General features: G+C 41.1%; 1 protein-coding gene and 1 non-coding gene across 4 annotated transcripts in view; one reads left to right on the top strand and one right to left on the bottom strand.

Annotated features, from left to right (window-relative positions):
* LOC102749519 (glycine N-acyltransferase) overlaps positions 1–16047 on the top strand; it is a 17750-nt gene extending 1703 nt beyond the window's left edge. The window contains exons 2-6 of the mRNA XM_081798048.1: positions 498–593; positions 5055–5162; positions 12900–13026; positions 14345–14516; positions 14948–16047. Of these exons, the coding sequence (XP_081654174.1) occupies positions 516–593; positions 5055–5162; positions 12900–13026; positions 14345–14516; positions 14948–15350 (888 nt within the window). The 5' untranslated portion in view covers positions 498–515 and the 3' untranslated portion in view covers positions 15351–16047. The remainder of the gene's footprint in view (positions 1–497; positions 594–5054; positions 5163–12899; positions 13027–14344; positions 14517–14947) is intronic.
* Positions 1–25586, bottom strand: part of LOC102738344 (uncharacterized) — an 80808-nt gene extending 55222 nt beyond the window's left edge. For 2 of the 3 annotated variants that reach the window (XR_014138548.1, XR_014138546.1), the window contains exons 1-2: positions 25461–25586; positions 19074–19213 (exon numbers count right to left, since the gene is read on the bottom strand). This is a non-coding gene — a transcript (uncharacterized LOC102738344). The remainder of the gene's footprint in view (positions 1–19073; positions 19214–25460) is intronic. The other variant, XR_014138547.1, reaches the window with a different exon arrangement.
* Between the last annotated feature and the right edge of the window lie 6 nt (positions 25587–25592).

Here is a 25592-nt window from a genome sequence, read left to right on the forward strand (position 1 = left end):
TCTCCAGACTTGCCTACAATTTTCTATAGTTTCCTTATCCTGGATTGTAATTCCTTGCTATTCCCAAGTAAGCCATTTTTGATAGTAAAATAGAGTTCTATTTTTTTAGGTTAACAGAGGAAACCAAGGCCCAGAAAGAGTAAGTAACTTCCCCAGTGTTACACGGCTTTTTCCTGGTGGAGTCAGGAGAATCAATAATGGCAAATGAATTTCAAAAGATATTATTTATACTTAAAAATGTGCTTGTTAATCTAAAGTGAAAGTGATAGCTGGAATACACTGGAGTGTAAGCAAGCGAACTAAAAAATGTAGAAAGCGCGTCCTGTGCTTTCTACCAGTCTGATTCTTCCTTGGAGTTGGTGAAGATTTTAGTGAAGGTCCCACGGATAAAGAGACACTGAAGGGGGACCTGGCCATTGGAAGAGAACTTACTACTCATCTTTCTGAATTGCCTCCAGCTTCTTCTCATTCCTGCTGTTTCTTGGTTCTCCCTCTAGGTTAAAGTATCTTCCACGATGTTCCCATTGCAAGGTGCCCAGATGCTGCAGACACTGGAGAAAGCCCTGAGGAAGAGCCTTCCTGAATCTTTAAAGGTGATAGTGGAAAATTGGGGGGGGGGGGAGGTAAGGAATAGAAACTTCCTGTGAAATAAGAAAAGAGCATCTGGCCTGTGACAGTTGCTAGTGGTGTTTTCTCTCACTGAGTTTGCATTACCTCTCGACAAGATATTTGCTATCATGTCTGTGTCAATGATGAGAAGATGGAGCTCAGGTGATTTACCTAATATAACATAAATAGTAAGTTCAGTGCTATGTTATGAACATAGGTATGCTTGGAACCTAACTGCCTTTTGCTTTGTGCTCTGTAATTACAAAAGTGTTCCCCAGGGCGCCTCGGTGGCCCAGTCGGTTAAGCGTCTGCCTTTGGCTCAGGTCATGATCCCAGGGTCCTGGGATCAGGCCCATGTCAGGCTCCCTGCTCAGCGGGGAGTATGCTTCTCTCTCTGCCCCTCCCCCTGCTCATGTTCTCTCTCACTCTCTCTGTCGCTCTCTCAGATAAACAGATTTTTTTAAAAAGTGCTCCCTTACTCCTTTCCAAAAAAACCATTCTGTAATAAGATTGGAATTTTGTCCAGAGTTCTCTTCCAAAGTTCACTGAGACTACATATTAATGTTAAATTATTCTCCTGAGAAGAACACTTCCCAGGTGAGAGGTTAACCATCATGTCCTCTCTAAAATTCATAAGAAGTCAGTTCCTATTTTGAATTAAATTTCTCAGTTTCACTGAACTGACTGCATATCAGGCTATTTTGTGACTGACTCCCAGTATCTCCCTTAACCTAGTACAACTGATCAGAAATCTCAGGATTAAGTAAGATGTACACATAAATACCTACATCCAGAACTGTGCAAGAGCAACTCTAATGACATGCTCGGTTGATGCTCTGGACTCTTTTTTTTTTTAAGATTTTTTTTTCTACTAATCTTTTTTTTCTTTTTTAATTTTATTTTGTTATGTTAGTCACCATACATTACATCACTAGTTTTAGATGTAGTGTTCCATGATTCATTGTTTGTGTATAACACCCAGTGCTCCATGCGGTACGTGCCCTCCTTAATACCCATCACCAGGCTAACCCATCCCCCCTCCCCCCTCCCCTCTAGAACCCTCAGTTTGTTCGTCTCTCCCTCTGATTTCCCCCCCTTCATTTAAAGATTTTATTTATTTATTTGACAGAGAGAGAGATAGCAAGAGCAGGAACACAAGCAGGGGGAGTTTGAGAGGGAGAAGAAGGCTTCCCACCGAGCAGGGAGCCCGACTTGGGGCTCGATCCCAGGACCCTGGGATCATGACCTGAGCCGAAGGCAGACACTTAATGACTGAGCCACCCAGGTGCCCAGCTTGTGTTTTTCTTTAGCACCAAAGGGATAGGGTGCACTCCAGTGGAACCAAAATACAACCGTGTATTTTTGTGTATTGTGTATGTGTGTTTAGAGGACAATTGTTTTTCCCCGAAAAAGAAATTTCTGTAGACATAGAAATTAGATTTCTACTGTTATAAGACATCCCTATAAGATGCATACATTTTAGATAAGATAAATGCATTTGCCTCCCTCACTCCCTCACAGGTCTGTTACTCCCTTCTTTCAGTATAAAGGAGAAAAATATTAGCATTACTTTATTTGGAGATCACATGGCTTAATTTTTAACTATTAGAAACAGGCTCATGAAACAAGTTTCACTATTCTTTAATTACTACAAAAAAAATGACTTTGAGCCACAGCTGACCCTTGAAGAACATGGGTTTGAACTATATGAGTTCACTTCTATGTGGATTTTTTTCAATAAATACAGTACACTACTGTAAATGTATTTTCTCTTCCTTGTAATTTTATTAATAACATTTTCTTCTAACTTACTTTATTGTAACAATACAATATATAACATACAAAGTGCATCTTAATCGACTCTTAATCGACTATTCATATCATTGGTAGGGCTTCTGGTCAATTGTAGGTTACTCATAGTTAAGTTTGGGGGGAATTAAAAGTTATACACAGTTTTCCACCATGTGGGGAATCAGTGTCCCTAACCCCCATGTTGTTCAAGGACTAACTGTGATCCAAAACTAAAGTCACCCACTTTTGTAGTTTCTCACTACCATTAATCTCTTTACCTAATATTTGACTCCTTTCCCTTGGTAATCCTTAAGATTTGGGCAACCTTGCAGAGAGACAGTCAATTTTGGGGGAGGATGTTGCATTTGTCAGACACTCTACCAACAGTTGCCTAAGATATTTTTATGGTGAGTAGCTATTTTATAAATTCTTCAGGTCACAAGTTTTTCTTTGTGCTTTAGTGTAGAATTTTGTCATTTAAATTTCTCTTTACCTCTCCTGTTAAATGGACCCCATTTATTTTGAGAAAACTCTTGGTGCATCCCAAGTGTCCTTTCTTGGAATATCTCTGTGGTAGGATAAGGTGGTCCTCTTACTGCCTCAATTTTCATGAAGGATTAGCATTCTCCTTTGGTTGCATATTAAAGATATACATTTCCCCCTAACTGAAATCTAGAATATTTGTATGCCAGGTACTTTTAACGGATGTATAACCTAAAACTCAAAACTTACTTGAGTCTCGGTTGAGAAAAAGTCCAGCCATTCCTCTAAGTGTTAGATATTAAATATATTGTAGTGCTTGTGTCAACTCCAGTTGAGTCAACTTAGGGTAGCTGCCAGGTATGTTCTGAGTTCAGCAGGAAAAAAGAAAAAAAAAAATTTTTTTTTTTAAAGATTTTATTTATTTATTTGACAGAGAGAGAGAGACAGCTAGAGAGGGAACACAAGCAGGGGGAGTGGGAGAGGGAGAAGCAGGCTCCTGGCTGAGCAGGGAGCCCGATGCGGGGCTCGATCCCAGGACCCTGGGATCATGACCCGAGCCGAAGGCAGACGCCCAACGACTGAGCCACCCAGGCGCCCCAAGAAAAAAAAATTTTTAATTAATTAGGCCATGGAATAACAAAGAGTAAGGGTTCTACATGTTTTCAGATCCCATAATGGATAATATTGTAGTGCAAATCAACTTTACAGGCCCCAAATGCAAATGTGTAAAAAGATAACATCTATATTTTGCCAAACTATACTGAATTTCTATATCAAGACTCCACTTATGGTTAAAAGCAAAATAAATTTAGATAAACTCAGTCAACTGAGACTTTTTAAAAAGATTTATTTATTTATTTTAGAGAGAGAGAGAGCATGCTCAAGCAGGGGCAGGAACAGAGGGAGAGGGAGAGGGAGAGACAGAGAAGAAGACTCCCCACTAAGTGCAGAGCCTGATGCAGGGCTTGATCCCATGACCCTAAGATCATGACCTGAGCCAAAACCAAGAGTCACGTGCTTAACCGACTGAGCCACCCAGGCACCCCTCAACGGAGTTTTTTTCCCTTCTCTTTCTCCCTGGTCTAACATCAATAGTTTATGTGGGGTGGAGAGCAGGGGGGAATGATACTGGTATGGTCCTTGGTCATCATCTATCCATGGTGGAAATTATTAAAGTATACACCATCTTTTTGACCTCGGGCATTGGCATATTTCCATGCTGCTATCTGCAGAGGCTTCATGTTTACAGGTGCCATGAGGTCCATGCTGGTACCCACGGCTGCATTCCCCAATCCCCAAGCCACAAAAACACAGTGTCCACAGGCTAGGTCTCATTCATTCTCTCCTCCTCCTACTCTCTGAACAGCTCATACAACGGGATGAGGGTGGGGATCCAAGACTGGACCCCAAGCCATGGGACCTCACAGCCTATTCTCTTGAGCACTTTGCTGTAGCCTCTGCTTGTTAGAGGAGGTTCATTTAATCTCTCCAGAGAATAATGTGGTCATTTATGTTAAGAAGTTTTAAACGTGTGCAAAATCTTTGATCCAGCAACTACTCTGCTGGATATTCTAAGAAAATAGGTGTCCACACAAGGATTTCTGTGCAAGCACGTTCTGTGAAGAATTATTTGTCAAAGTGAAAAGTTGGAAATTGCTAAAATTACCACCAATACGCAAATAAATTGAACTGTGATACAGCCATATGATGGAATCCTATGCAGCCATTATAAAATAATTGAAAAATTTTCTGTTTACGAACACAGAAATATGCCCACAATGGATTCAGTGGGGAAAAACACGATATAGCAGATCATTTTATGTTTGCAAAATTGTGTATTTCTATGTGTATGAATAGAAGAAAATCTTGGAAGAGATCATTTTAAATCCTAAAATGAAGTGGTATTCTTAAAATCATCAAATTTTATCTGTCCAAACATTTTACTGTATGCATGTGTGATTTATATTGGATGGGGAGAAAAAGCTCTCCTTATTAGAGGGTTAAAAAAAAATGTAGTACATGGAGATTGTTTGACCTAGACGCCCTATTTGGCTTTATTCTAACATGAAATTCCATGATTTCATAGAAATAATCCTGTCTGGATCAAAGAAGGCACTTTACCGTCCCTTCCTAACAAGCCAACCCTCTCTCCCTTACTTGGGATGCTGTAGGTTTACGGGACTGTCTTCCACATGAACCAGGGAAATCCATTCAAGCTGAAGGCCCTGGTGGACAAGTGGCCTGATTTCACAACTGTGGTTATCCGCCCTCAGGAGGAGGTAAGGTGCCAGATGTGGAATGAATATGCCTCTGTGTTCATTTTTGCTGTGTGCCTGCCAAGGGGCTGTGTGTGTGGCAGCCCCAGGGGATACAGAAATGAATTGTGTGATGGTGGGCAAGTCTCTGTCTTCAAGGAACTCACAGCCTAGAAGAAAAAATCAATAAGCAAATAAAACAACAGTGTGAAGTATGCAAGAACAGAAGATGTACAACACAGAAACAGCCCAGAAGAAAGCTGATTCAACTATGAAGGTTGGAGATGGAGGTTACAGGATAAGGCCAGAGACACTTCCTGATAAGAGGTTTCATCTGCACTGGATTTTGTGCATATTTTGTAGATAGTGTTAGGCTGAAAAGAAAAAGAGGCCATTCTAACCAGAGAAAATGCCAAGGGCCAAGATAGGAAGGTGTGAGAGAATGATGAGTTAGAATGATTATAAAAAGTAAATTTATAAAACTATAATTTCCATATGCATTTGGGGGAGACATTTAAAGATTTGTTTATTTTTATTTTAGAGATAGAAAGAGAGAGAGAGCATAAGTCGGGGGAGGAGCAGAGGGAGAGGGAGAGAATCTCAAGCCGACTCCGCACTGAGCGTGGAATCTGATGCAGGGCTAGATCTTATAACACTGAGATCATGACCTGAGCCAAAACCAAGAGTTGGACACTTAACCAACTGTACCACCCAGGTGCCCACATTTTGGAGAAACACTTAAAAACTAGAGAAACTAAACAGTTAATACATTTCAGACAAAAATTCCTAAGCTTATCTTTAAACACCCAGTAAAAGCATAAATTTATAAAAATACAAATATAGCTTTCATAGAAATAAAATTATTTGAAAACCACTAAATTAAATAATATATAAAGAAATTTGTATTAGTAATAAAAACTGAACTGAAATAAAATTATTTAATCTTTTATGTTAAATGTGATCTTAAGGCCAAAATGTATTAGTGGGTATCCTTGCTGACTTGTCAGTGTATTTTGGGGCATATTTTCCAATTATTTTTTAAGAAGCTTTCTAATTCTGCACTGAGCTGTGGTAATATTTTCCCGTGCCTCCCTTTGCCCAATAATCTCATCTGTTATCGGAAGGAGTTAAGATGATGGAGGAGTAGGGGGACCCTAAGTTTGTCTCATCCCTCCAATACAACTAGATAGTTATCAAATCATTCTAAACACCCAAGAAACCAATCCAAGGTCTGAAAAAACAAATACAAGTCTACAAGTGGAAAAGCAACCACTGTTTGGAAGGTAAGAGGTACAGAGACTTGAATCTGGGGTGATACAGTTGAGGATTCAGAGGCAGGGAGGGAGCCTACTTAAGGAGACTACTGCGAAGTATTATAAGCAGTGGAGTGCAGAATTGGAACTTTTAGTAGTCTGCTACAGTGGGGGATGTGCCCGGCTTAAAGGTGTTCAGGTGGCGAAGCGGCTCAGGTGGCTAATCGGGGCAGAATCCCAGGTGTGACAGCATGATCTCAGGATCCCCTGGGTTGCAAGAAGAAAGGGTGGTGCCTAAGTGCGGCAGAGTTTCCAGGTGTAGGAACGGGGAAGACAGCTGAGAACAGGGAGTGTAGTTGCTGGCTTTCTGCTCTGTGTTGCTATAAACTGCAAATGGCTGCGTGGTTGTGTGAAGCTTTCTTGCAAACAGGTCCAACAAAAAGCAGAAGCATATTGAGACCGTCCCTGGGAGGAACAGCCCGGGTCCCCACCACAGGAGTCCCTAAAATTTTGGAGTTTTGAAACTCAGTCATGTGCCTGAGATAAAAATGCTTGGATACATGTAGGGTGAACACAGAATCCTGACAAAAGCCAAGGAGACAAAAGGGATTGATTGCTTTTCTCTGAGGGCTCACTGATGAGTGGGCGCCGAGAATTTTCAGCTCCAGGGCTAGAGAGCCTGGCTCCCCCATTTTCAACCCCCGCTTCAGTGCTGAAAGCCTTCAGGGAGCAAAACAGCACCACCTAGTGGAGTCTGGAGCTGCTTACACTGAGCTCGGCCTCTGCACACTGGAGGAGCATTTCCACTAGGACGAGTCCACCTAAGAAGCAGCAAAACTGGTGCCTCCCACCAGCGCAAACAACTCGTTCACATCAAGTTAACTGATCATAGAGGCCTGCAAAGCTTCAGCTGTTGGGGAAAACAGTATATAGCATTCTTTGTATTTTTATCTTTTAGTCTTTTAGTATTATTTTTTCAGTTATTTCCTTATTTTTTCAATTATTTTTTATTCTTTTTATTTTTATTTTTATACATACTTTCTATCTTTATTGTTTCATTTTTTTGTTTCCTTTCATTGTATTGTATTTTATATATATACACATTATATATATATATCATTGTATTGTGTTTTATATATATACACATATATGTATATATATTATATACATATATATTTTCTTTCTTTCTTATTTTGGGATCTAGTTTTTTTTAACAAGCAGACCAAAACACACCCAGGACCTAGGGGGTCTTTTCATTGTTGTTGTTTCTTTCTTCTATTCTTTTCTGAACAAAATGATAAGACAGAAAAATTCACCCCAAAAGAAAGAACAGGAGGTAGTACTCACAGCCAGGGATTTAATCAATATGGATGTAAGTAAGATGTCCAAACTAGAATTTAAAACAATGATTATAAAGACACTACATGGGCTTGAAAAAAGCACAGAAGACACTAAAGAATCCCTTACTATAGAGATAAAAGAACTAAAATCTAGTCAGGCCAAAATTAAAACTGCTATTACCGAGATGCAGCCCCAAGTGTAGGCCATAAAAATGAGTATGAATGAAGCAAAAGAAAGAATCAGTGATACAGAAGATGAAATGATGGAAAATAAGGAAGCTGAAAAGAGAGAGAAAGAAAACTATTAGATCATGAAGGTAGACTTAGGGAACTCAGCAATTCCACAGAACAAAATAATATCTGTATTACAGTAGTCCCAGAAGAAGAGAGGGGGAAAGGGGAACAGAATAGAGAACCCAGAAATGGACCCTCAACTATATGGTCAAGTAAACTTCAGCAAAGCAGGAAAGAATATCTAATGAAAAAAAGACAGTCTGTTCAATAAATTGTGCTGGGAAAATTGGACAGTCACATGGAGAAGAATGAAACTGGACCAATTTCTTACACCATACACAAAAATAAACTTAAAATAGATGAAAGACCTCAATGTGAGACAGGAATCCATCCAAATCCTAGAGGAGAACACAGGCAGCAACCTCTTTGACCTCTGCCACAGCAACTTCTGGCTAGACACATCTCCAAAGGCAAGGGAAACAAAAGCAAAAATGAACTATTGGGACTTCATTGGGATAAAAAGCTTTTGCACAGCAAAGGAAACAATCAATAAAACTAAAAGGCAACCTACAGAATGGGAGAAGATATTCACAAATGACATATCTGGTAACAGGCTAGTATCCAAAATCTATGAAGAACTAAGCACAAACTCAACACCCAAAAAACAAAAAATCCAGTCAAGAAATGGGCAGAATCCCTGCTCAGCAGGGAGCCTGCTTCTCCCTCTGCCCCTCCCCTTGCTTGTGCCCTTTTTCTCTCTCTCTGTTAAATAAATAAAATCTTAAAAAAGAAAGAAAGAAAGAAAGAAAGGAAAGAAAGAAAGGAAGGAAATGGGCAGAAGACATTAACAGACATTTCTCCACAGAACACATACAAATGGCCAACAGACACATGAAAAAATATTCCACATCACTTGGTATCAGGGAAATACAAATCAAAAGCACAATGCGATACCACCCACACCAGTCAGAATGGCTAAACTTAACAATGCAGGAAACAACATATGTTGGTGAGGATGCTGAGAAAGTGGAACCCTCTTACACTGTTGGTGGGAATGCAAACTGGTGTAGCCACTCTGGAAAACAGTATGGAGGTTCTTAAAAAAAGTTAAAAATAGAGTTACCCTGCAACTCAGGAATTGCACTACTAGGTATTTATCCAAAGAATACAAACAGTGATTTGAAGGGGCACCTGCACCCCAATGTTTATAGCAGCAACGTCTACAGTAGCCAAAATATGGAAAGAGCCCAGATGTCCACTGACAGATGAATTGATAAAGAAGATGTCGTTTATATATATACAATGGAATATTACTCAGTCATCAAAAAGAATGAAATCTTGCCATTTGCAATAACATGGATGGAACTAGAGGATATTATGCTAAGCGAAATAAGTCAGTTAGAGAAAGACAAATACCATATGATTTCACTCATATGTGTAATTTAAAAATAAAACAGATGAACATAGGGAAAGGGAAGGGGGAAAAAAGATAAAAACAGAGGGGGGGCAAACCACAAGAGACTCTTTAACAATAGGGAACCAACTGACTGTAGCTGGAGGGGAGGGGAGTGGAGGGATGGGGTAACTGGGTGATGGGCATTAAGGAGGGCGCTTGAGGTAATGAGCACTTGGTGTTACATGCAACTGATGAATCACTAAATTCTACCCCTGGAACTAAAAATACACTACATGTTAACCAAATTGAATTTACGTAAAAAAAAATTTTTTAAAGAATAATTTAAAAAAATAAAAAATAGAAAGCAAATCAAAAAAAATAATAATCTCTGGCGCCTTGGTGGCTCAGTTGGTTAAGCGACTGCCTTCAGCTCAGGTCATGATCCTGGAGTCCCTGGATCGAGTCCCGCATCAGGCTCCCTGCTTGGCAGGGAGTCTGCTTCTCCCTCTGACCCTCCCCCCTCTCATGTGCGCTCTCTCTCTCTCTCTCATTCTCTCTCTCAAATAAATAAATAAATAAAATCTTTTAAAAATAAATAAATAAATAAATAATAATCTCATCTGTTATTTAATAATTTGAGATGATCTTCCTAAATAAGTGGTTTCTTTCTTTTTGGAACTACACTTTAACTCTAGCATTGTTTTAAGAAAGCATTTCTAATTTTCATCTTCTTTGGCTTAAGTATATGTGGCAATTTTAATCCAGAACTAGCTACAACCAAATTTAATACTGTCACATTCATAAATGGTGTGTTCTGCAAGTATTTGAACTGTAGTAAAATTTATTCTTGCAACACTTTTCCTTATCAGTTGTTTTCCTCTTCTTCCCACTGAGAATAACAGAAGCATAGAAGAATGCTTTCTAAATTGTCTTTGCTTGATTTGAAATTTTAATGCAATATGTGGGTAGAGAGTATATTGTTATACAATTTTCTATCATAAATTGAATACTTGACTCTCTCCTCTTGATCTCATTATTTAAATGATTTAGGAATAATTGTAATGCACCAATAAAAATACCAACAATTTAGTACTTAAAAATATCACAGTATATCTCACATTTTGGTCCTTAGTATATTTTGAATGTATTCCATGCATGGTGTAGAAAGTGGTCCAGTTTCATTCTTTTCCATGTAGCTGTCCAGTTTTTCCAACACCATTTATTGAAGAGAGTCTTTTTTCCATGGATATTCTTTCCTGTTCTCTTGTCATAGAATAATGGACTATATAAACAGGAGTTTATTTCTGGCTCTCTATTCTGTTTCATTGATTTGTGTATTTATTTTTGTGCCAATATCGTATTGTTTTGATTACTACAGCTTTGTAATATATCTTGAAATCTGGAATTGTGATATCTCCATCTTTATTTTTCTTTCTCAAGATTGCTTTTGCTATCCAGGGTCTTGGTGGTTCCATACAAATTTTAATGTTATTTGTCCTAGATCTGTGAAAAATGCTGTTGGTATTTTGATAGGGTTTTCACTGAATCTGTACTTTGAGTAGTATGGACATTTTGACAATATTAATTCTTCCACCCCATAAGCATGAAATATCTTTCCCTTTGTTTGTGTCATCTTCAATTTCTTTCATCAGTGTTTTGTAGTTTTCAGAGTACAGGTCTTTCAATTCATAGGTTAAGTTTATTCCTACGTATTTTATTCTTGCTGATGCAATTGTAAATGGAATTGTTTTCTTAATTTCTCTATTACTTCATTATAAGTGTATAGAAACAACCAATTTCTTTGTATTAATTTTGTATCCTGCAACTATACTGAATTTATTCATTACTTTTAAAAATTTTTGAATGGAGTCTTAGGGCTTTCTATGTACAGTATCATGTCTTCTGCAAATAGTGACAGTTTAACTTCTTTAACAATTTGGATGAATTTTATTTCTTTTTCTTATTAGATTGCTGTGGTTAGGACTTCTAGTACTATGTTGAATAAAAGTGGCAAGAGTGGGGGGCACCTGGGTGGTGCAGTCAGTTAAGTGTCCGACTCTTGGTTTCGGCTCAGGTTGTGATCCCATAGTCATGGGATCCAGCCCTGCTTCCGGCTCAGCACTCGGTGTGGAGTCTGCTTGAGATTCTCTTTTCCTCTCCTTCTGCCCCTCCCACTCATGTGCTCTCTCTTTCTGAAATAAATAGATAAATCTTTAGAAAAAAAATGGCAAGAGTGGACATCCTTGTCTTCTTCCCGACTTTAGAGGAAAAGTTCTCAGTTTTTCACCATAAGGGCTTAATATCCAAAATCCATAAAGAATTTACACAACACAATACCAAAAAACAAATAATCCAATTTAAAAGTGGGCAGAGGACCTGAATTAGATACTTTTCCAAAGAAGACATACACATGGCCTATAGACACATGAAAAAATGCTCAACATCACTCATCATCAGGGAAACACAAATCAAAACCACAATGAGATATCACCTTACAGCTGTCAGAAAGGCTACAATCAAAAAGATAAGAAATAACAAGCGTTGGTGTGGATATGGAGAAAAAGGACCCTCATGCACTGTTGGTGGAAATGTAAACTGGTACAGTCACTGTGGAAAACAGTAAGGACGTTCCTCAAAAAACTAAAAACAGAAATACCATATGATCCAATAATTGCATTACTGGGTATTTACCCAAAGAAAATGAAAACACAAATATGAAAATATAGATGCACCCTGATGTCTATAGCAGCATTATTTATAATAGCCAAGATAGGGAAGCAACCCAAGTGTCCATCAATAGAAGAATGGATTAAAAAAATTTAGTGTTTGTGGAGTTATTACTCAACCATAAAAAGAATGATATCTTGCCATTTGTGACAACATGGATGGACCTTAAGTGTATAATGCTAAGTGAAATAAGTCAGAGAAAGACAAATACCGTATGATTTCCCTCATACGTGGAATCTAAAAAACAAACAAGCAAAAAACAAAAATCAGAAACAAGGGGCACCTGGGTGGCTCAGTCAGTTAAGCATCTGTCTTCGGCTCAGGTCATGATCCCAGGGTCCTGGGATGGAGCCCCTGAGTTGGGCTCCTTGCCGAGTGGGAGCCTGCTTCTCCCTCTGCCTCTGCCTGCTGCTTTCCCTGCTTATACACGCTCTCTGTCAAAAATAAATAAAAATCTTTAAAAAAAAATCAGAAACAAATCCATAAATACGGAGAACTGATGATTCCCTTTTGTACAGGCTTCCTGTTACGGCATGAGTAAGTCATGGGGATAAAAGCTACAGTGTAGGGAATACAGTCAGTGATGGTGTCATGGTGTTATATGTGAGAGATGGTAGCTATACCTGTGGTGAGGACAGCATAGACTATAGGCTTGTTGGATCACTATGTTGTACACCTGAAACTAATGTAACATTGTGTGTCAACTATACTTCAATTTTAAAAACTCACAGTAGAGTGGAATTTAGAAAAAAGTACTGCAATCATGAAATACTAAGAATTTGTTTTATTCCCCTTTTCCCAATGACAATAGGAGATGATAGACGATTTTGATCACTACACCAATACCTACCAAATCTACTCCAAGGACCTCGACAACTGTCAGGAATTCCTTGGCTCGCCAGAAGTCATCAACTGGAAACAGCATTTGCAGATCCAAAGTAAGAGAAATGGGATGCGTGCAGACTCACTTCTCTGTCCCGAACAATTTTCCCTATGAGTCGTATCTCCTACCCCCTGAGCTCTAGACCCTCAGCCTGCTGCCAGATTTTTAACTCACTCATAAAGGGAGGAAAAAATACCCTCAAAGCTTGCAAAGAATGGGTTTTATAAAGAACCATAATATAATTTCTTGATAGCCAAGGATTTATGGCATATTTTGCAGACATATCCAGGATCCCTTTGAATGACTGGATACCAAAGCAGAGCTTCCCCTAGGGCCTTCCATTCCTGGAATAGGAATGACAACTTGTGCTTTAAAGTACCTCCCATATCACGAAGGGCAACTGTCATGGTTGTGGACATGCCCCCAGAGTCAGACTCCCTAGAATGGCATCTGCCTGTTACTTGCTACGTGATTCTAGTCACATGACTTAACCTCTCTGAGACTATGACTTTCATATACAAAAATGAGGATAGTGATAGTTTCTAGAACACAGGGGCATTGGAAAGATTAAATGAAATCTTGAATAGGAATTTCTTACTACAATACCTGGATGGGTCTGTTAACTTTTGCCGTGTAGCAAGCCGCGTAATTCTGCGAATCAACAGTTTGGGCTGGTCTCACTTGGGTTTACTCATGCAGTTACAGTCAGTCGGTGGGTGGACTATGGGCCAACTACTGCAGCACAGCCTCAGGCACATGTTGGAATCATGGTTCTGGCTGTCAGGGTTGGCTGCCATGGTGATGGCATGTTAGGAGCCCGTGACCTCCGCAGGCTAGCCGAGGCCTATTCATATGGTATTGGTTTCAAGGTAATCGAGATCACAAGGAGAGGGCTAGCCCCAGTGGTCAAGCATTTTTAAGTTTTTCCCCTGCCTCAAATTTATTCTTCCCCACTGGCAAGAGCAAATCATATGGCCAAGGTTTGATGCAGTGCAGGAGATGACTCCTCCAGGGAATGGATACAAGGACATGTGGGCGATTGTAGGCCATTCCTGCAACAATCTACTACACTGAGGACACAGTAAGTGCACAATGGATGTGGACTACTATTTTTATAAAACACTCCTCTCCTTTCATTATCAAAACTACATGATTATGAAGTCCAGAAAACTTGGTTCCAGTCTTGCTTTGCCACTAATGGCTTAATGAAATTCTGGGCCCATTTTCACGTAAGGAAAATGGGGAAAATTGCCCAGATCCTGCAGCAGCACTGAGCCTAGGTTCTCTGTAAATCCCAGACACTTCCTACTCCACTGGCGTGCTTCTCCACAGAATGTACTTAAACCACCGTCTCTCCTTATAATCCCATCCAGGTTCACAGCCCAGCCTAAATGAGGTGATACAAAACCTTGCAGCCACTAAATCTGTCCAAGTCAAGCAAACACGGTGCTTTCTCTATATGATGGCTAAAGCAGTAAAGAAACTGGTTCCTTCCCTGCTGGACGTAAAGAAGTTATCACCCAGCGATGGCAAACCCAAGGCCATGTGAGTTTGATACAAGTCACTCAGCATTACTCACAACTCCCACTGTGATGGAGCCTCCCGTTTTCGCTCCCTGCTTCCACTCTGGCCCATATGCAATCAATATTCTTCAATGTGGCCAGAGTAATTTAAAAAAAAAAAAAAATGTAATTCAGACCATGTTCCTCCTCTGCTGAAAATACTCCACCATTTCCTCTCTCATCTGGAATCTATCAAACTTCTGCCCACTTCTTTGATCTATCCTGTCCTTCCTGCAAGCTTGCTCCAACAACAGTGGCCTTTTTCTGTCCTTCTGTCACCGCAAGCTCACCGATACTCAGGGACTTTGCATCTGCTATTTCCCCTGACTACTCTGTCTCTCGAGACAATAGAGGTAAGAACAAACACAAACCTCCATACTCATGGACTTTGTTTTTCTCCTGGACCTCCAATAGCAACCAAGAGATGTTTAAACTCTCCTCCCTGGACGCTACCCACGCTCCCTTGGTGAATAAATTCTGGCATTTTGGTGGCAATGAGAGGAGCCAGAGATTCATCGAGCGCTGCATCCGGACCTTCCCCACCTTCTGCCTGCTGGGGCCCCAGGGGACCCCTGTGTCCTGGGGCCTGATGGACCAGACAGGAGAGATGCGGATGGCGGGGACCGTGCCTGAGTACCGGGACCAAGGCCTTATCTCTCACATCGTCTATTCCCAGACCCAGGCTCTAGACAAACTTGGCTTCCCCCTGTATTCTCACACAGACAAGAATAACAAAATCATGCAGAAGATGTGTTACAGGCTGCATTACGTCCCCATGCCCTGTGACTGGAACCAGTGGCACTGTGTGCCCCTGTGAAGCAGCCCTGAACACAAGACCATGTCAGATGGGCCTAAGCCTGGGTGGACAGAGGGAAATAAGAAATTGTAAATGTAACCATCACTAAGGGAATGGCACTACTTGGGCTCTGGGGAAGCAGCATGATGGGTCAACATGACCACCCTGGTCCCTGCACAAAAATTGCTGGCTTCTTTAGATTTATCAGTAGGAAGCAGCCCCAGGTATTCCCGATGTGGCCCCCACATAATTGAGCCCCCCACACTTCTGGGATCTCTGTGACACTCCTTCATCAGCTCCATGTTGCCCCAAATCGCTCCTCCTGGAATTCCTAGGACATGGATTATATTAGTAGAGCCTTGACAAATTTTCCGGGGAGGGGTAATATTTTCTGGGCATTATGATTTATTTCTCCTCCTTTCTACGGCTGCTTCCTTAGTTATCAGCTAGTGTGTTCTGCTCATTAGGTTTGTAGAGATTATCTTATCTTCTGATTGATGCTTTAGAAGTACATTAAATACATACAAATATATATGAGATGTTAGGTTAAACATAGTACACATGATATAGCAGAGAGAGTTAATAAGAAAAAGACATATGTTAGCCTGTCCTCTCCTCACTCCCACACTTCCCTAAACCCACCTGAACCCCAAACAATAAAGAGATTTTGTGTTTTACTGCATAAGGTGAAATGAAGCGGTTCATGATGGGGAGAGCATGGGTGAGTTTATGGAGAGAGGGAAGTGGGAGCAACCAGGGAGTGGATATTTATTGAGAAGAGACAGAAGATGATAGGGAGGGTATGGATATGTATTGCCCCACTTGCCCTCAGCATGTTATTTCAGGATGCCTGAATTCTATGAAGTTCATGGGAGAATCTGGTTGGGAGTGTGGCAGGTTATTCTTCCTGGTAGGGACAGATGAGCTGGGAGGGTTCCTTTGCCCCAGCAAATCACCTGGATTAAGAACCTGTTTCCTTCTGGTCCACCCAAGCCTGGCATTAGGCTATGGAATGGAGGATGAAATGCCCCACCCACCCACCCACACAGAAATTGACTGAGGTTTAACTTCTTGGCCAGTCAATGTTTCTCAACCTTGGCACAGTGGATATTTTAGGCTGGACAATTCTCTCTTGTGGGGTAGGGACTGTCCTGTGCTTTTGTAGAATGCTTAGCAGGACCCCTGGCTCTACCCACTGATGCCAGGAGCATCCTCCATCCTAGTTATGACAACTAAAAATGTCTCCAGGTATCGATAAGTGTGTACTGCAGGCAAAGTACCTGTGACTGAGAGACACCGGTCTAGATAAAGGATTCTCAAACTTGAGCCTGCATCAGAATCACAGACTGTGATTTAACTGTCAGGCCTGTTAAAACACAGACTGTAGCCTAACTCGTAGATTTCTGATTCAGTAGATTTTGGGTAGAGCCCCAGAATTTAAATTTCTAACAAGTTTCCAGGTAATCCTGATGCTGCTGGTCCACGAACCAGGCTTTGAGAACCACTGGTTTAGAGAAATAATAGAACATATTATGTCCTAGAGCCATAGTTGAAAATTCATATTGCACACTACTTAGGCATATTGTTTTACTTTTGTAGGTATAATGTAAATTTACATTCGAATTGATAATATTATTTCATTATTAAGGAGGGCACGTGTTGCAATGAGCACTGGGTGTTATACGCAAACAATGAATCATGGAACACTACATCAAAAACTAATGATGTAATGTATGATTAACATAACATAACAAAGAAATAAAAATAAATTGCTAAAGCTTCTAAAACATTGTCATTAAACAGTGCAATAGGCAGACACCACACTATACTTTCACTACTTCCCCATAAAACCTGCTCACTAGAGAATGATTTTTTAATAAAGGAAAAGAGTATCTTCAGCTATTGAACACTGTTCCATGGAAAAACACAGACCTTTGGGTGCTAAGAGTTGCCCAGCATGACCATTTACCTGGGCTGTTGGAAATCTGACCTGAAGGATTTTTTGTAGTCAGGCTTCTGGTAGGGAATGAATAGGTCATGGGAATAAAAGGTACCTCCTAGGGAATATTGTCAATGATACTGTAATAGTGCTGAATGGTGACAGATGGTAGCTACACTTGTGATGAGCACAGCATAAGGTATAGAAATGTTGAACCACTATCCCGTACACCTGAAACTAACGTAACATGATGTGTCACCTCCAGTCAATTAAACAAAAATGGAAAAAAAAAAAAAAAGCAGGTGATTCTGGAAAAAGAAATCTAAAAAAGACTGCCCTGGGCCCTCACTGTGAGGGATTCTATCGGGTTTTCCTGATAGCCAATATAGCTGTAAGCTTACACAAAGACTTATCCCCAGATGATAAGAATTGGAAGAATTAACCCATTAAAAGTTGTAAAAGCAGTTTTTCCAGGGAACCGCTGAAAGCAGATAGTACACAGAAGATGACTGCCTGAAAACAAGCAAAACAAAAACAAAACCAGAAATCCAGATAAATTTCTCAGCTTCCACTAAAGACCACAGAAACAAGATTTTACTAAGAGTCCCATTCTCCTTCACATGTTTATATCCTTTCTTGTTTTGATTTTTGACTGTATTATCCTTTTTTCCAGCTTAAGGTTATCCAATTCTGATTTTCTGTCAAATATCCCCCTTAACTGCTGACTAACTTCTTTAGGTTCTTTTTTTGTTTTGAGAGAGAGAGAGAGAACACAGGGGGAGAGGAGCAGAAGGACAAAGAGAGATAGAATCTTAAGCAGGCTCCAGCCCAGTCCGGAGCCCAAGGTAGGGCTCGAGATCGAGACCTGAATCAAAATCAAGAGTCCGACACTTAACCAACTGAGCCACCCAGGCACCCCAACTTCTTCAGGTTCTAAGGACAATTCCATCTTAATTCTATAATTTATTTCTTTCAAGCTATTGCTAATGCAGTCAACTTAAAGAATTTCTACACATGGCCGCTCCTGGGGAAAACCCCACAAATAATGGACATATATTCAACTGATGCTATTGAACTTAATTTTGAACAATGATATTCTGGTCAACAACTAGGCTTTAGGAAGATTAGAAAGATACTATTGATAAACATTCATGGAATGTTTGCAGGAACAACACTTTTGTAAAGTTTTGTTGACAAGAATTGACCAATTTTGATAAAACTTATCAAATATTATCACTCAATCTTAACCACATGAATCACTCCAACACTCGGTCATACTAGCTTTTTGTGAGCTTTCAAAGGTATTTTCTTGGTATTAATACTGCAAATCAGATCCCAAAGACTCAAACATTTGCTTTTTATTTATTTGAGAGAGCGAGTGAATAGGGGGGTAGTGGCAGAGGGAGAGAATCTGCAAGCAGACACCCCGCTGAGCACAGAGCCCCACGTGGGATTTGATCCCACAACCCATGAGATCACAACCTGAGCTGAAACTAAGAGTGGGATGCTTAACTGACTGAGCCACCCAGGCGCCCCCCACAAGGACTCAAACATTTGAAACTTTGAGTTATCCTAACAAAGTAATACAAGGTTCAAAATTCTTAGACACAGAAAGAAGTTTAAAGATGGTACAGTACTGTTACATTAATCTTACCAATAATTATACTCTTTTCATACAGTATATAGAAGGAAATGTCCTTGTGCTGTAAAAATGGACATATAAAATACTCCTGAGAATCAGAAACTGTTTGTTCATAGTAAAACCAAGATATGCAAACCCCACAGCATTAGCAATTTAAACATACCTCATGAAAGTCTCTTTGTCTTCTTATCCTCTAAGGGAATCACATTCTTTTATGCCATGCCAGGACTGTGGGAATCTTAGGCCATTCCAGTGTATCTCTCCCCCAACTCCCTCAGTGGACCATGTGTCCTTTCAAAGAGTCTGAAAATGTCAAGTACACCTGTAATTATACCTGCTAGCTGATGAGACACCTCTTGAGAACTGGAACTGGACAGCCCAAGGTGGTCATCTATTACTGTGCTTCCAATTATCTCTCATAACAAATAATACTCGTCAAGCCATATAGCAATATCAAATTAGCTTATGTACTTCAGCCCACAGGGTTAGGGGTACTAGAATAGGCTTGGATTTTCTTTGGCCAACTGGTAGGAATCTGTGCCATTGCAAACACACTGCATTAACACCAAAGGTGAGTTGGAACAATCTAGTCTAAGAGAAATAAAATCCTACCTGACTTCAAATGGTTTCTTCCTCTCCTAAGTTCCCTTATGAGATGGAGCAAACTTCCAATACTTTTATCTGTTTTCAAGTTACTTCATGTCTGCTAAGATATCTGGTTACAGGGGCGCCTGGGTGGCTCAGTTGGTTAAGCGACTGCCTTCGGCTCGGGTCGTGATCCTGGAGTCCCGGGATCGAGTCCCGCATCGGGCTCCCTGCTCGGCGGGGAGTCTGCTTCTCCCTCTGACCTTCCTCCCTCTCATGCTCTCTGTCTCTCATTCTCTCTCTCTCAAATAAATAAATAAAATCTTTAAAAAAAAAAAAAAGATATCTGGTTACATTTGGATAATGTTTTAACATGATTTTGCTTTTCTTCAATACCAGGAGTCTCAAATTAAGGCAAAGGTTTATCTAACTTTGTGACTTGAACATTTCCACTTACATATAATGAGCTGGTTAAGAATAGTTGCCTTGAGTCAACACCGACCGATGAGGAATTTGATGAGGATGTTTAACAGGAAAAACACATGCAGTTATCTGGACTGTGTAGGACTGTGCTGTAGGACAACATATCATCTCTTTTTTACATTCTTCTCTTCGTTGCATCATTTTTCTCTTTATTAGCATGATCATATCAAAAAGGGTTTGGATCTCCAACCACAGGGAAAAGTATTTCACTCAGTATTTTGAGAGACACATTTACACAGGCAACCTAACCTACATTAGGGTAATTTTGTTTTGTTTTGTTTCACTTAAGAAACACAATATAGGGGCGCCTGGGTGGCTCAGTCGTTGGGTGTCTGCCTTCAGCTCAGGTCATGATCCCGGGGTCCTGGGATCGAGCCCCGCATCGGTCCCCCTGCTCCGCGGAGAGCCTGCTTCTCCCTCTCCCTCTCCCACTCCCCCTGCTTGTGTTCCTGCTCTCACTATCTCTCTCTGTCAAATAAATAAAATCTTTAAAAAAAAAAAAAAAGAGGGCGCCTGGGTGGCTCAGTTGGTTAAGCGACTGCCTTCGGCTCAGGTCATGATCCTGGAGTCCAGGGATTGAGTCCTGCATCGGACTCCCTGCTCAACAGGGGGTCTGCTTCTCCCTCTGCCCTCTTCCCTCTCGTGCTCTCTGTCTCTCATTCTCTCTCTCTCAAATAAATAAATAAAATCTTTAAAAAAATAAAAAGAAAAGAAAAAAAAAGAAAAGAAACACAATATATATTTTATATTCGTCAGGAACTTGTCTAAGCATTTCACTAATGTTAGCCTATTTAATTAAAAAAACAACAACAACTAGTAACAGTGGGTAGTATTATTAACCCCACCTACAGAAGAGGAAACTAAAGCATAGAGAGATTAGATAACTGGCCAAAGACACACAACTGGTAAATGGTAGCCTCAGGATCCAAACCCTGATATACAACCAGAATTCCAAACTTGCAGAACCAGTTCTCTGAACCTTTGACCCAGAGGGAGAAACTGAATGCCTCTGGTTCCTATACTAGCTAATAGAAACTTATCCACACCTCCAGCTTTTTAAAAGGGCAAGGTCTACATTAAGAGCTTCAGCTTAGTGATTTTTGTAGAAAATTTATTGGGACTTCATCAACATAAAAAGATTCTGCACAGCAAAAGAAACAGTCAACAAAACTAAAAGGCAACCTACGGAATGGGAGAAGGTATTTGCAAATGACTTATCAGATAAAGGCTAGTATCCAAGGTCTATAAAAAAACTTATCAAACTCAACACCCAAAAAACAAATAATCCAGTCAAGAAATGGGCAGAAGACATGAACAGACACTTCTCCAAAGAAGACACACAAATGGCTAACAGACACATGAAAAAATGTTCATCATCATTAGCCATCAGGGAAATTCAAATCAAAGACACAATACTTCTTTTAATTTTGCTCTGCTCTGTTTTGTTTTGTTTTTTAAGATTTTATTTATTTATCTGAGAGAGAGAGCATGAGCAGGGGGAAGGTCAGAGGGAGAAGCAGACTCCCTGCTTAGCAAGGAGCCAGATGCGGGACTCCATCCTGGGACTCCAGGATCAAGACCTGAGCCAAAGGCAGTCGCTTAACCAACTGAGCCCCCCAGTTCCTGGCACTGAGCTCCTAAAACCTTTGGAATTTCTTAAGCAATGGGGTAACAGAAGAATCTATTGTTATTCACAACAAACCCCTTTCAAACATACCTGAGTCTATGCTAATAAGGTGACCCTAGGTGGGTCCCTAGATAGCTTCAGGAAGGGGAAGGTAGCTGGTTGCCAGAGGAGCCAGCCATGTGATTAGCAGGTCAGAACTTTCAGCCTCACTCTTGAACCTCTGGGGAGGGGAAAGGAACTGGAGATTGAGTTTAGTTACCAATGGGTCAATGATTTAATCAATTGTGCCTATGTAATGGAGCCTCCATAAAAACCCTTAAATGATAGGACTTGGAGAATTTCCTCTTTGACATACCCACATGCCCAAAGGGTGGCTCACCCCAATGCCACAGGGACAGGAGATTGTGCGCTCAGGATACTTCTGGCCACTCCCTATGTGCATTTTCATCTGGCTGCTCATTTGTACTCTTTATAAGAAATCAGTAAACATAAAGTGCTTTCCTGAGCTCTGTGAGCCATTCTGGCAAATTATGGAGGCTGAGGGGGGGTCATGGGATCCTCTGATTTATAGCCAATCTGTCAGAACTACAGGTGCCCCGGACTTATGACCGACATGTGACCGTCCTGTGGAACTGAGCCTCTAACCTGTCGGTCTGTGCTCATTGCCAGTGTCAGAATGGAACTGAACTGCTGGACATCCAGTTGGCCTCAGAGGGTTGGAGAAGTGACGTTGGAAAAGATACCACATAGTTGGTGTTGGAGGAAAAGGAAAACACTCTCATTTGATGTCAGAAGTAATGTGAATAAAAACAGCTGAAGCTTTTTATCCAATTTTGAGTGTAGGCTTTGGAATCACACATCCTGGGTTGGAATCCCATTTTCGACACTCACTAGCTTAGCTGGCCCCGAAAGAGTTGTTTGATCTGTATTCTCTCAGAGTCCTTGTGAGAAGTGTGTGAGACCCGTGAAGTGCTCAGACAGTACCTCACGTATAACGACTGAGACATTTTTGGCTAATTATAGTTATTGTCATGAATAAATATTATTTTCCTGATTTCCCTTTTTTTCAATCTTATTATTGAGGAATTTTATTTAAATTTTGCCCTCATGGGGCACCTAAGTGGTGCAGTCGGTTAAGCGACTGACTCTTGGTTTCTGCTCAGATCGTGATCTCAGGGTCATGAGATCCAACCCCGCATCGGGTTCCACACTCAGCACAGAATCTGCTTGGGACTCTCTCTCTCCCTGTGCCCCTCCTGCTTGCGCTCTCGCTCTTTTGCTTGCTCTCTCTTTCTCTCTGAAACAAATAAATAAATCTTTTTAAAAAAAACTTTGCACTCATGAAAAATTTTTTCTCTTCTTATTTTAGGATGCTTACAACTTTTGTTTTAATATCATCGTTTTAATTTATTCTTCTCTATTTTACAGCAATTTCTGGTTTTACACCTGCTCTCACTTGGCATAACTGTTCTCTTGTGTTCTCTTGGTTTTTAGCCCTGTTTGCGGTTGGTCTCTAGAATGGTTGGCAGAATATCAGTTTAAGGAAGTGTAAACAGTAGAGAGTTCACATTATAAAAAATGGTTTCAAACAAGGGAGAAAGAGAGGGAGAGAGGCTCCTCCTAGCACCCCCACTGTGTCTGAAAACAGATGTCTTACACCAAAGTTCCCAGCCTACTTCAAAATGTGTTATCAAAGAACCCCCATTCCAGAAGCTCAGGGGCATGAGCACACACTCCCCCACTCCCTGCCCATAGCACATTTGATCAGTTGGGAAGGAGATGCTTATAACCCTTTTACTAACAACTCAAGCTGCCCAGTGCTTGTCCAGTGGCCGGATTTCAGGCTAAGGCTGACGGACTACAATGCCACTGACTAGGAGGGGTGTGACTCAGGGTGGAGCGACATGCTCCCAGCCTGCCCGTGATAGGGAACCATATGGAATTAGCCTTTTACCTCAGCCCTGAAGCATGTATGTCTCTGAGCATGGAATGGGGCCAGGCATGTGACTCTTCTTTTATTTATCCCATCCCACTTCCAATGTCCTGGCGGTTTCCTTTACTGTGATACAGTCAAAGGTGAATGTTCTAGAATGTGGCACTACTGAGCTACTCTCACTCCTCCTGCCTCTCTGGGGTGTCTTTGAAGGGCAGGAAGGTTTAGGTGCATCACCTGTTTGCAGGTTTTCCAAGCCTGCAGCTCCTATTCCAGGCAATTTAGGCCTGAGAAAGACAAGTCCTATGGTAAACAAGCCAAGTCCCTATGTTAAGATTATCTACCATAGCTCCCCTCCAGCCTTCCCATCCTACTCCTCCAAGGGGACACACCAGAAGCTGAACTCCCAAGGCAGTTTGCTAGCCTTGCCCAAGTGGAAAGGGTCTCCAGGGGCAAACATGCTGTACACAGACTCCAACCCTAGCAGCCTGTGTATGAATTTATTTCAAGATTTATTCACAGGCATGGGATGTTCCCCACGTCTGACTCTCCCTATTATTTGGGCTGCTACAAGTTTATGGTACAATCTTCCATGTAAACCAGAGGGACTCATTTGAGCTTCAGGTGCTGGCGGACAGGTGGCCTAAGGTTAACACAGTCATCCTGTGCCCACAAGAGCAGGGAGTGACTGTTCTTTTATTGGAACCTTAGCTCATTTCTCTATGATATTTATGCCAGAGCTAAAAAGAACACGTTTTGTGTTTGCATAGATTCCCCCAGTGTTCCCAAGTCCATTCTATTTCTGTTTCTTTTTCTAACCCATCTGGGAGATGATATATGACCTTGATCACTACACCAACACTTAGCAAGTCTATTTTATTTTATTTACACATCCAGGGGATTGGGGCACCTGGGTGGCTCAGTCCGTTGAGTGTCCGATTCTTGATTTCAGCTCGGGTCATGATTTCGGGGTCGTGAGATTAAGCCCCATGTCAGACTCTGTGCTCAGGGAGTCTGTTTGAGATTCTCTCTCTGCCCCCACCACCGCTCCCTCTCTCTCTCTCTTAAATAAATAAATCTTTAAACACCCAGGGGATTTACAAGAGGTCCCTCGCTGGCTAAGCATCATTAACTAGAAGTAGCATTTGCAGATTCAAGGTGAGGGCATGTTTGGGGCCATTTGTGGGAACCTTGGCAACCAAGGTGGAAGGGTGAAATTCTGTGATTAGCCTGACCTATAAATAACTTTTCTGCTAAATACTCTTCTATCCATTCTTTGTCTGAGTAAGTCCTATTTGTCCTTCAGGGTTTAGCTTAAAGCCCACTTCCTAAGAGACATCTCCTCCCATGCCCTAGAAGAGTGTACACTTGGCCCAAAAGTGGAGCAGACCCCAAATGGGCAGCAACTGGAGGCCTCACAGCAGACTCCCTCTTGCAGGGAGCTGTGAGCTGTGAGCTGTGCACCACCACTGATGACACTCTAAATGTACTGAATGTGAATTTGTCCTTCTATTTGAATCATTTCTTTTGAATGGATCCCCAGGCGTGGAAACCCCGAATAAAGGGGAGTGTGCAGAAATATCTGTCTTATACACACAGCCAAGATGCCCTTTGCAGGGACAGCTCACTGAGTGAATGTACTGGTGTCCTGCTCCTTCCTCATCCTCCACTCAACCCCACACACGGAGCACCAGGCTTCCCCTCCTCCAGTCAACCCCGCACACGGAGCACCAAGCTGTCCAGTGAACATGCATACGTGGCTGGCACAGGCAGGACTTGAAGGGGGACACTGATGCCCCATTTCCAGATACATGACATACCAGGAAGAGTTCAAATCAAGCAAGAGGAGATTTGTGACATTTGCATATTGTGCAAAAGGCAAAAATAATCATTTCAAAAAGGAAGGAAAGCCCAACACTCACCACACTGTTGACAAACCTTGAAGATATCATCCTAAGTGAAATGAGCCGGTCAACAAGACAAGCACTGGATGATTCCACTTATCCGAGGTACCTAGAGCAGTCAAATTCCCAGAGACAGAAAGAAGAATGGTG

This window comes from Leptonychotes weddellii, chromosome 11 (genome assembly GCF_054177405.1).
Source record: "Leptonychotes weddellii isolate Sample4059 chromosome 11, ASM5417740v2, whole genome shotgun sequence".
Taxonomy (NCBI): Eukaryota; Metazoa; Chordata; class Mammalia; order Carnivora; family Phocidae; genus Leptonychotes; species Leptonychotes weddellii.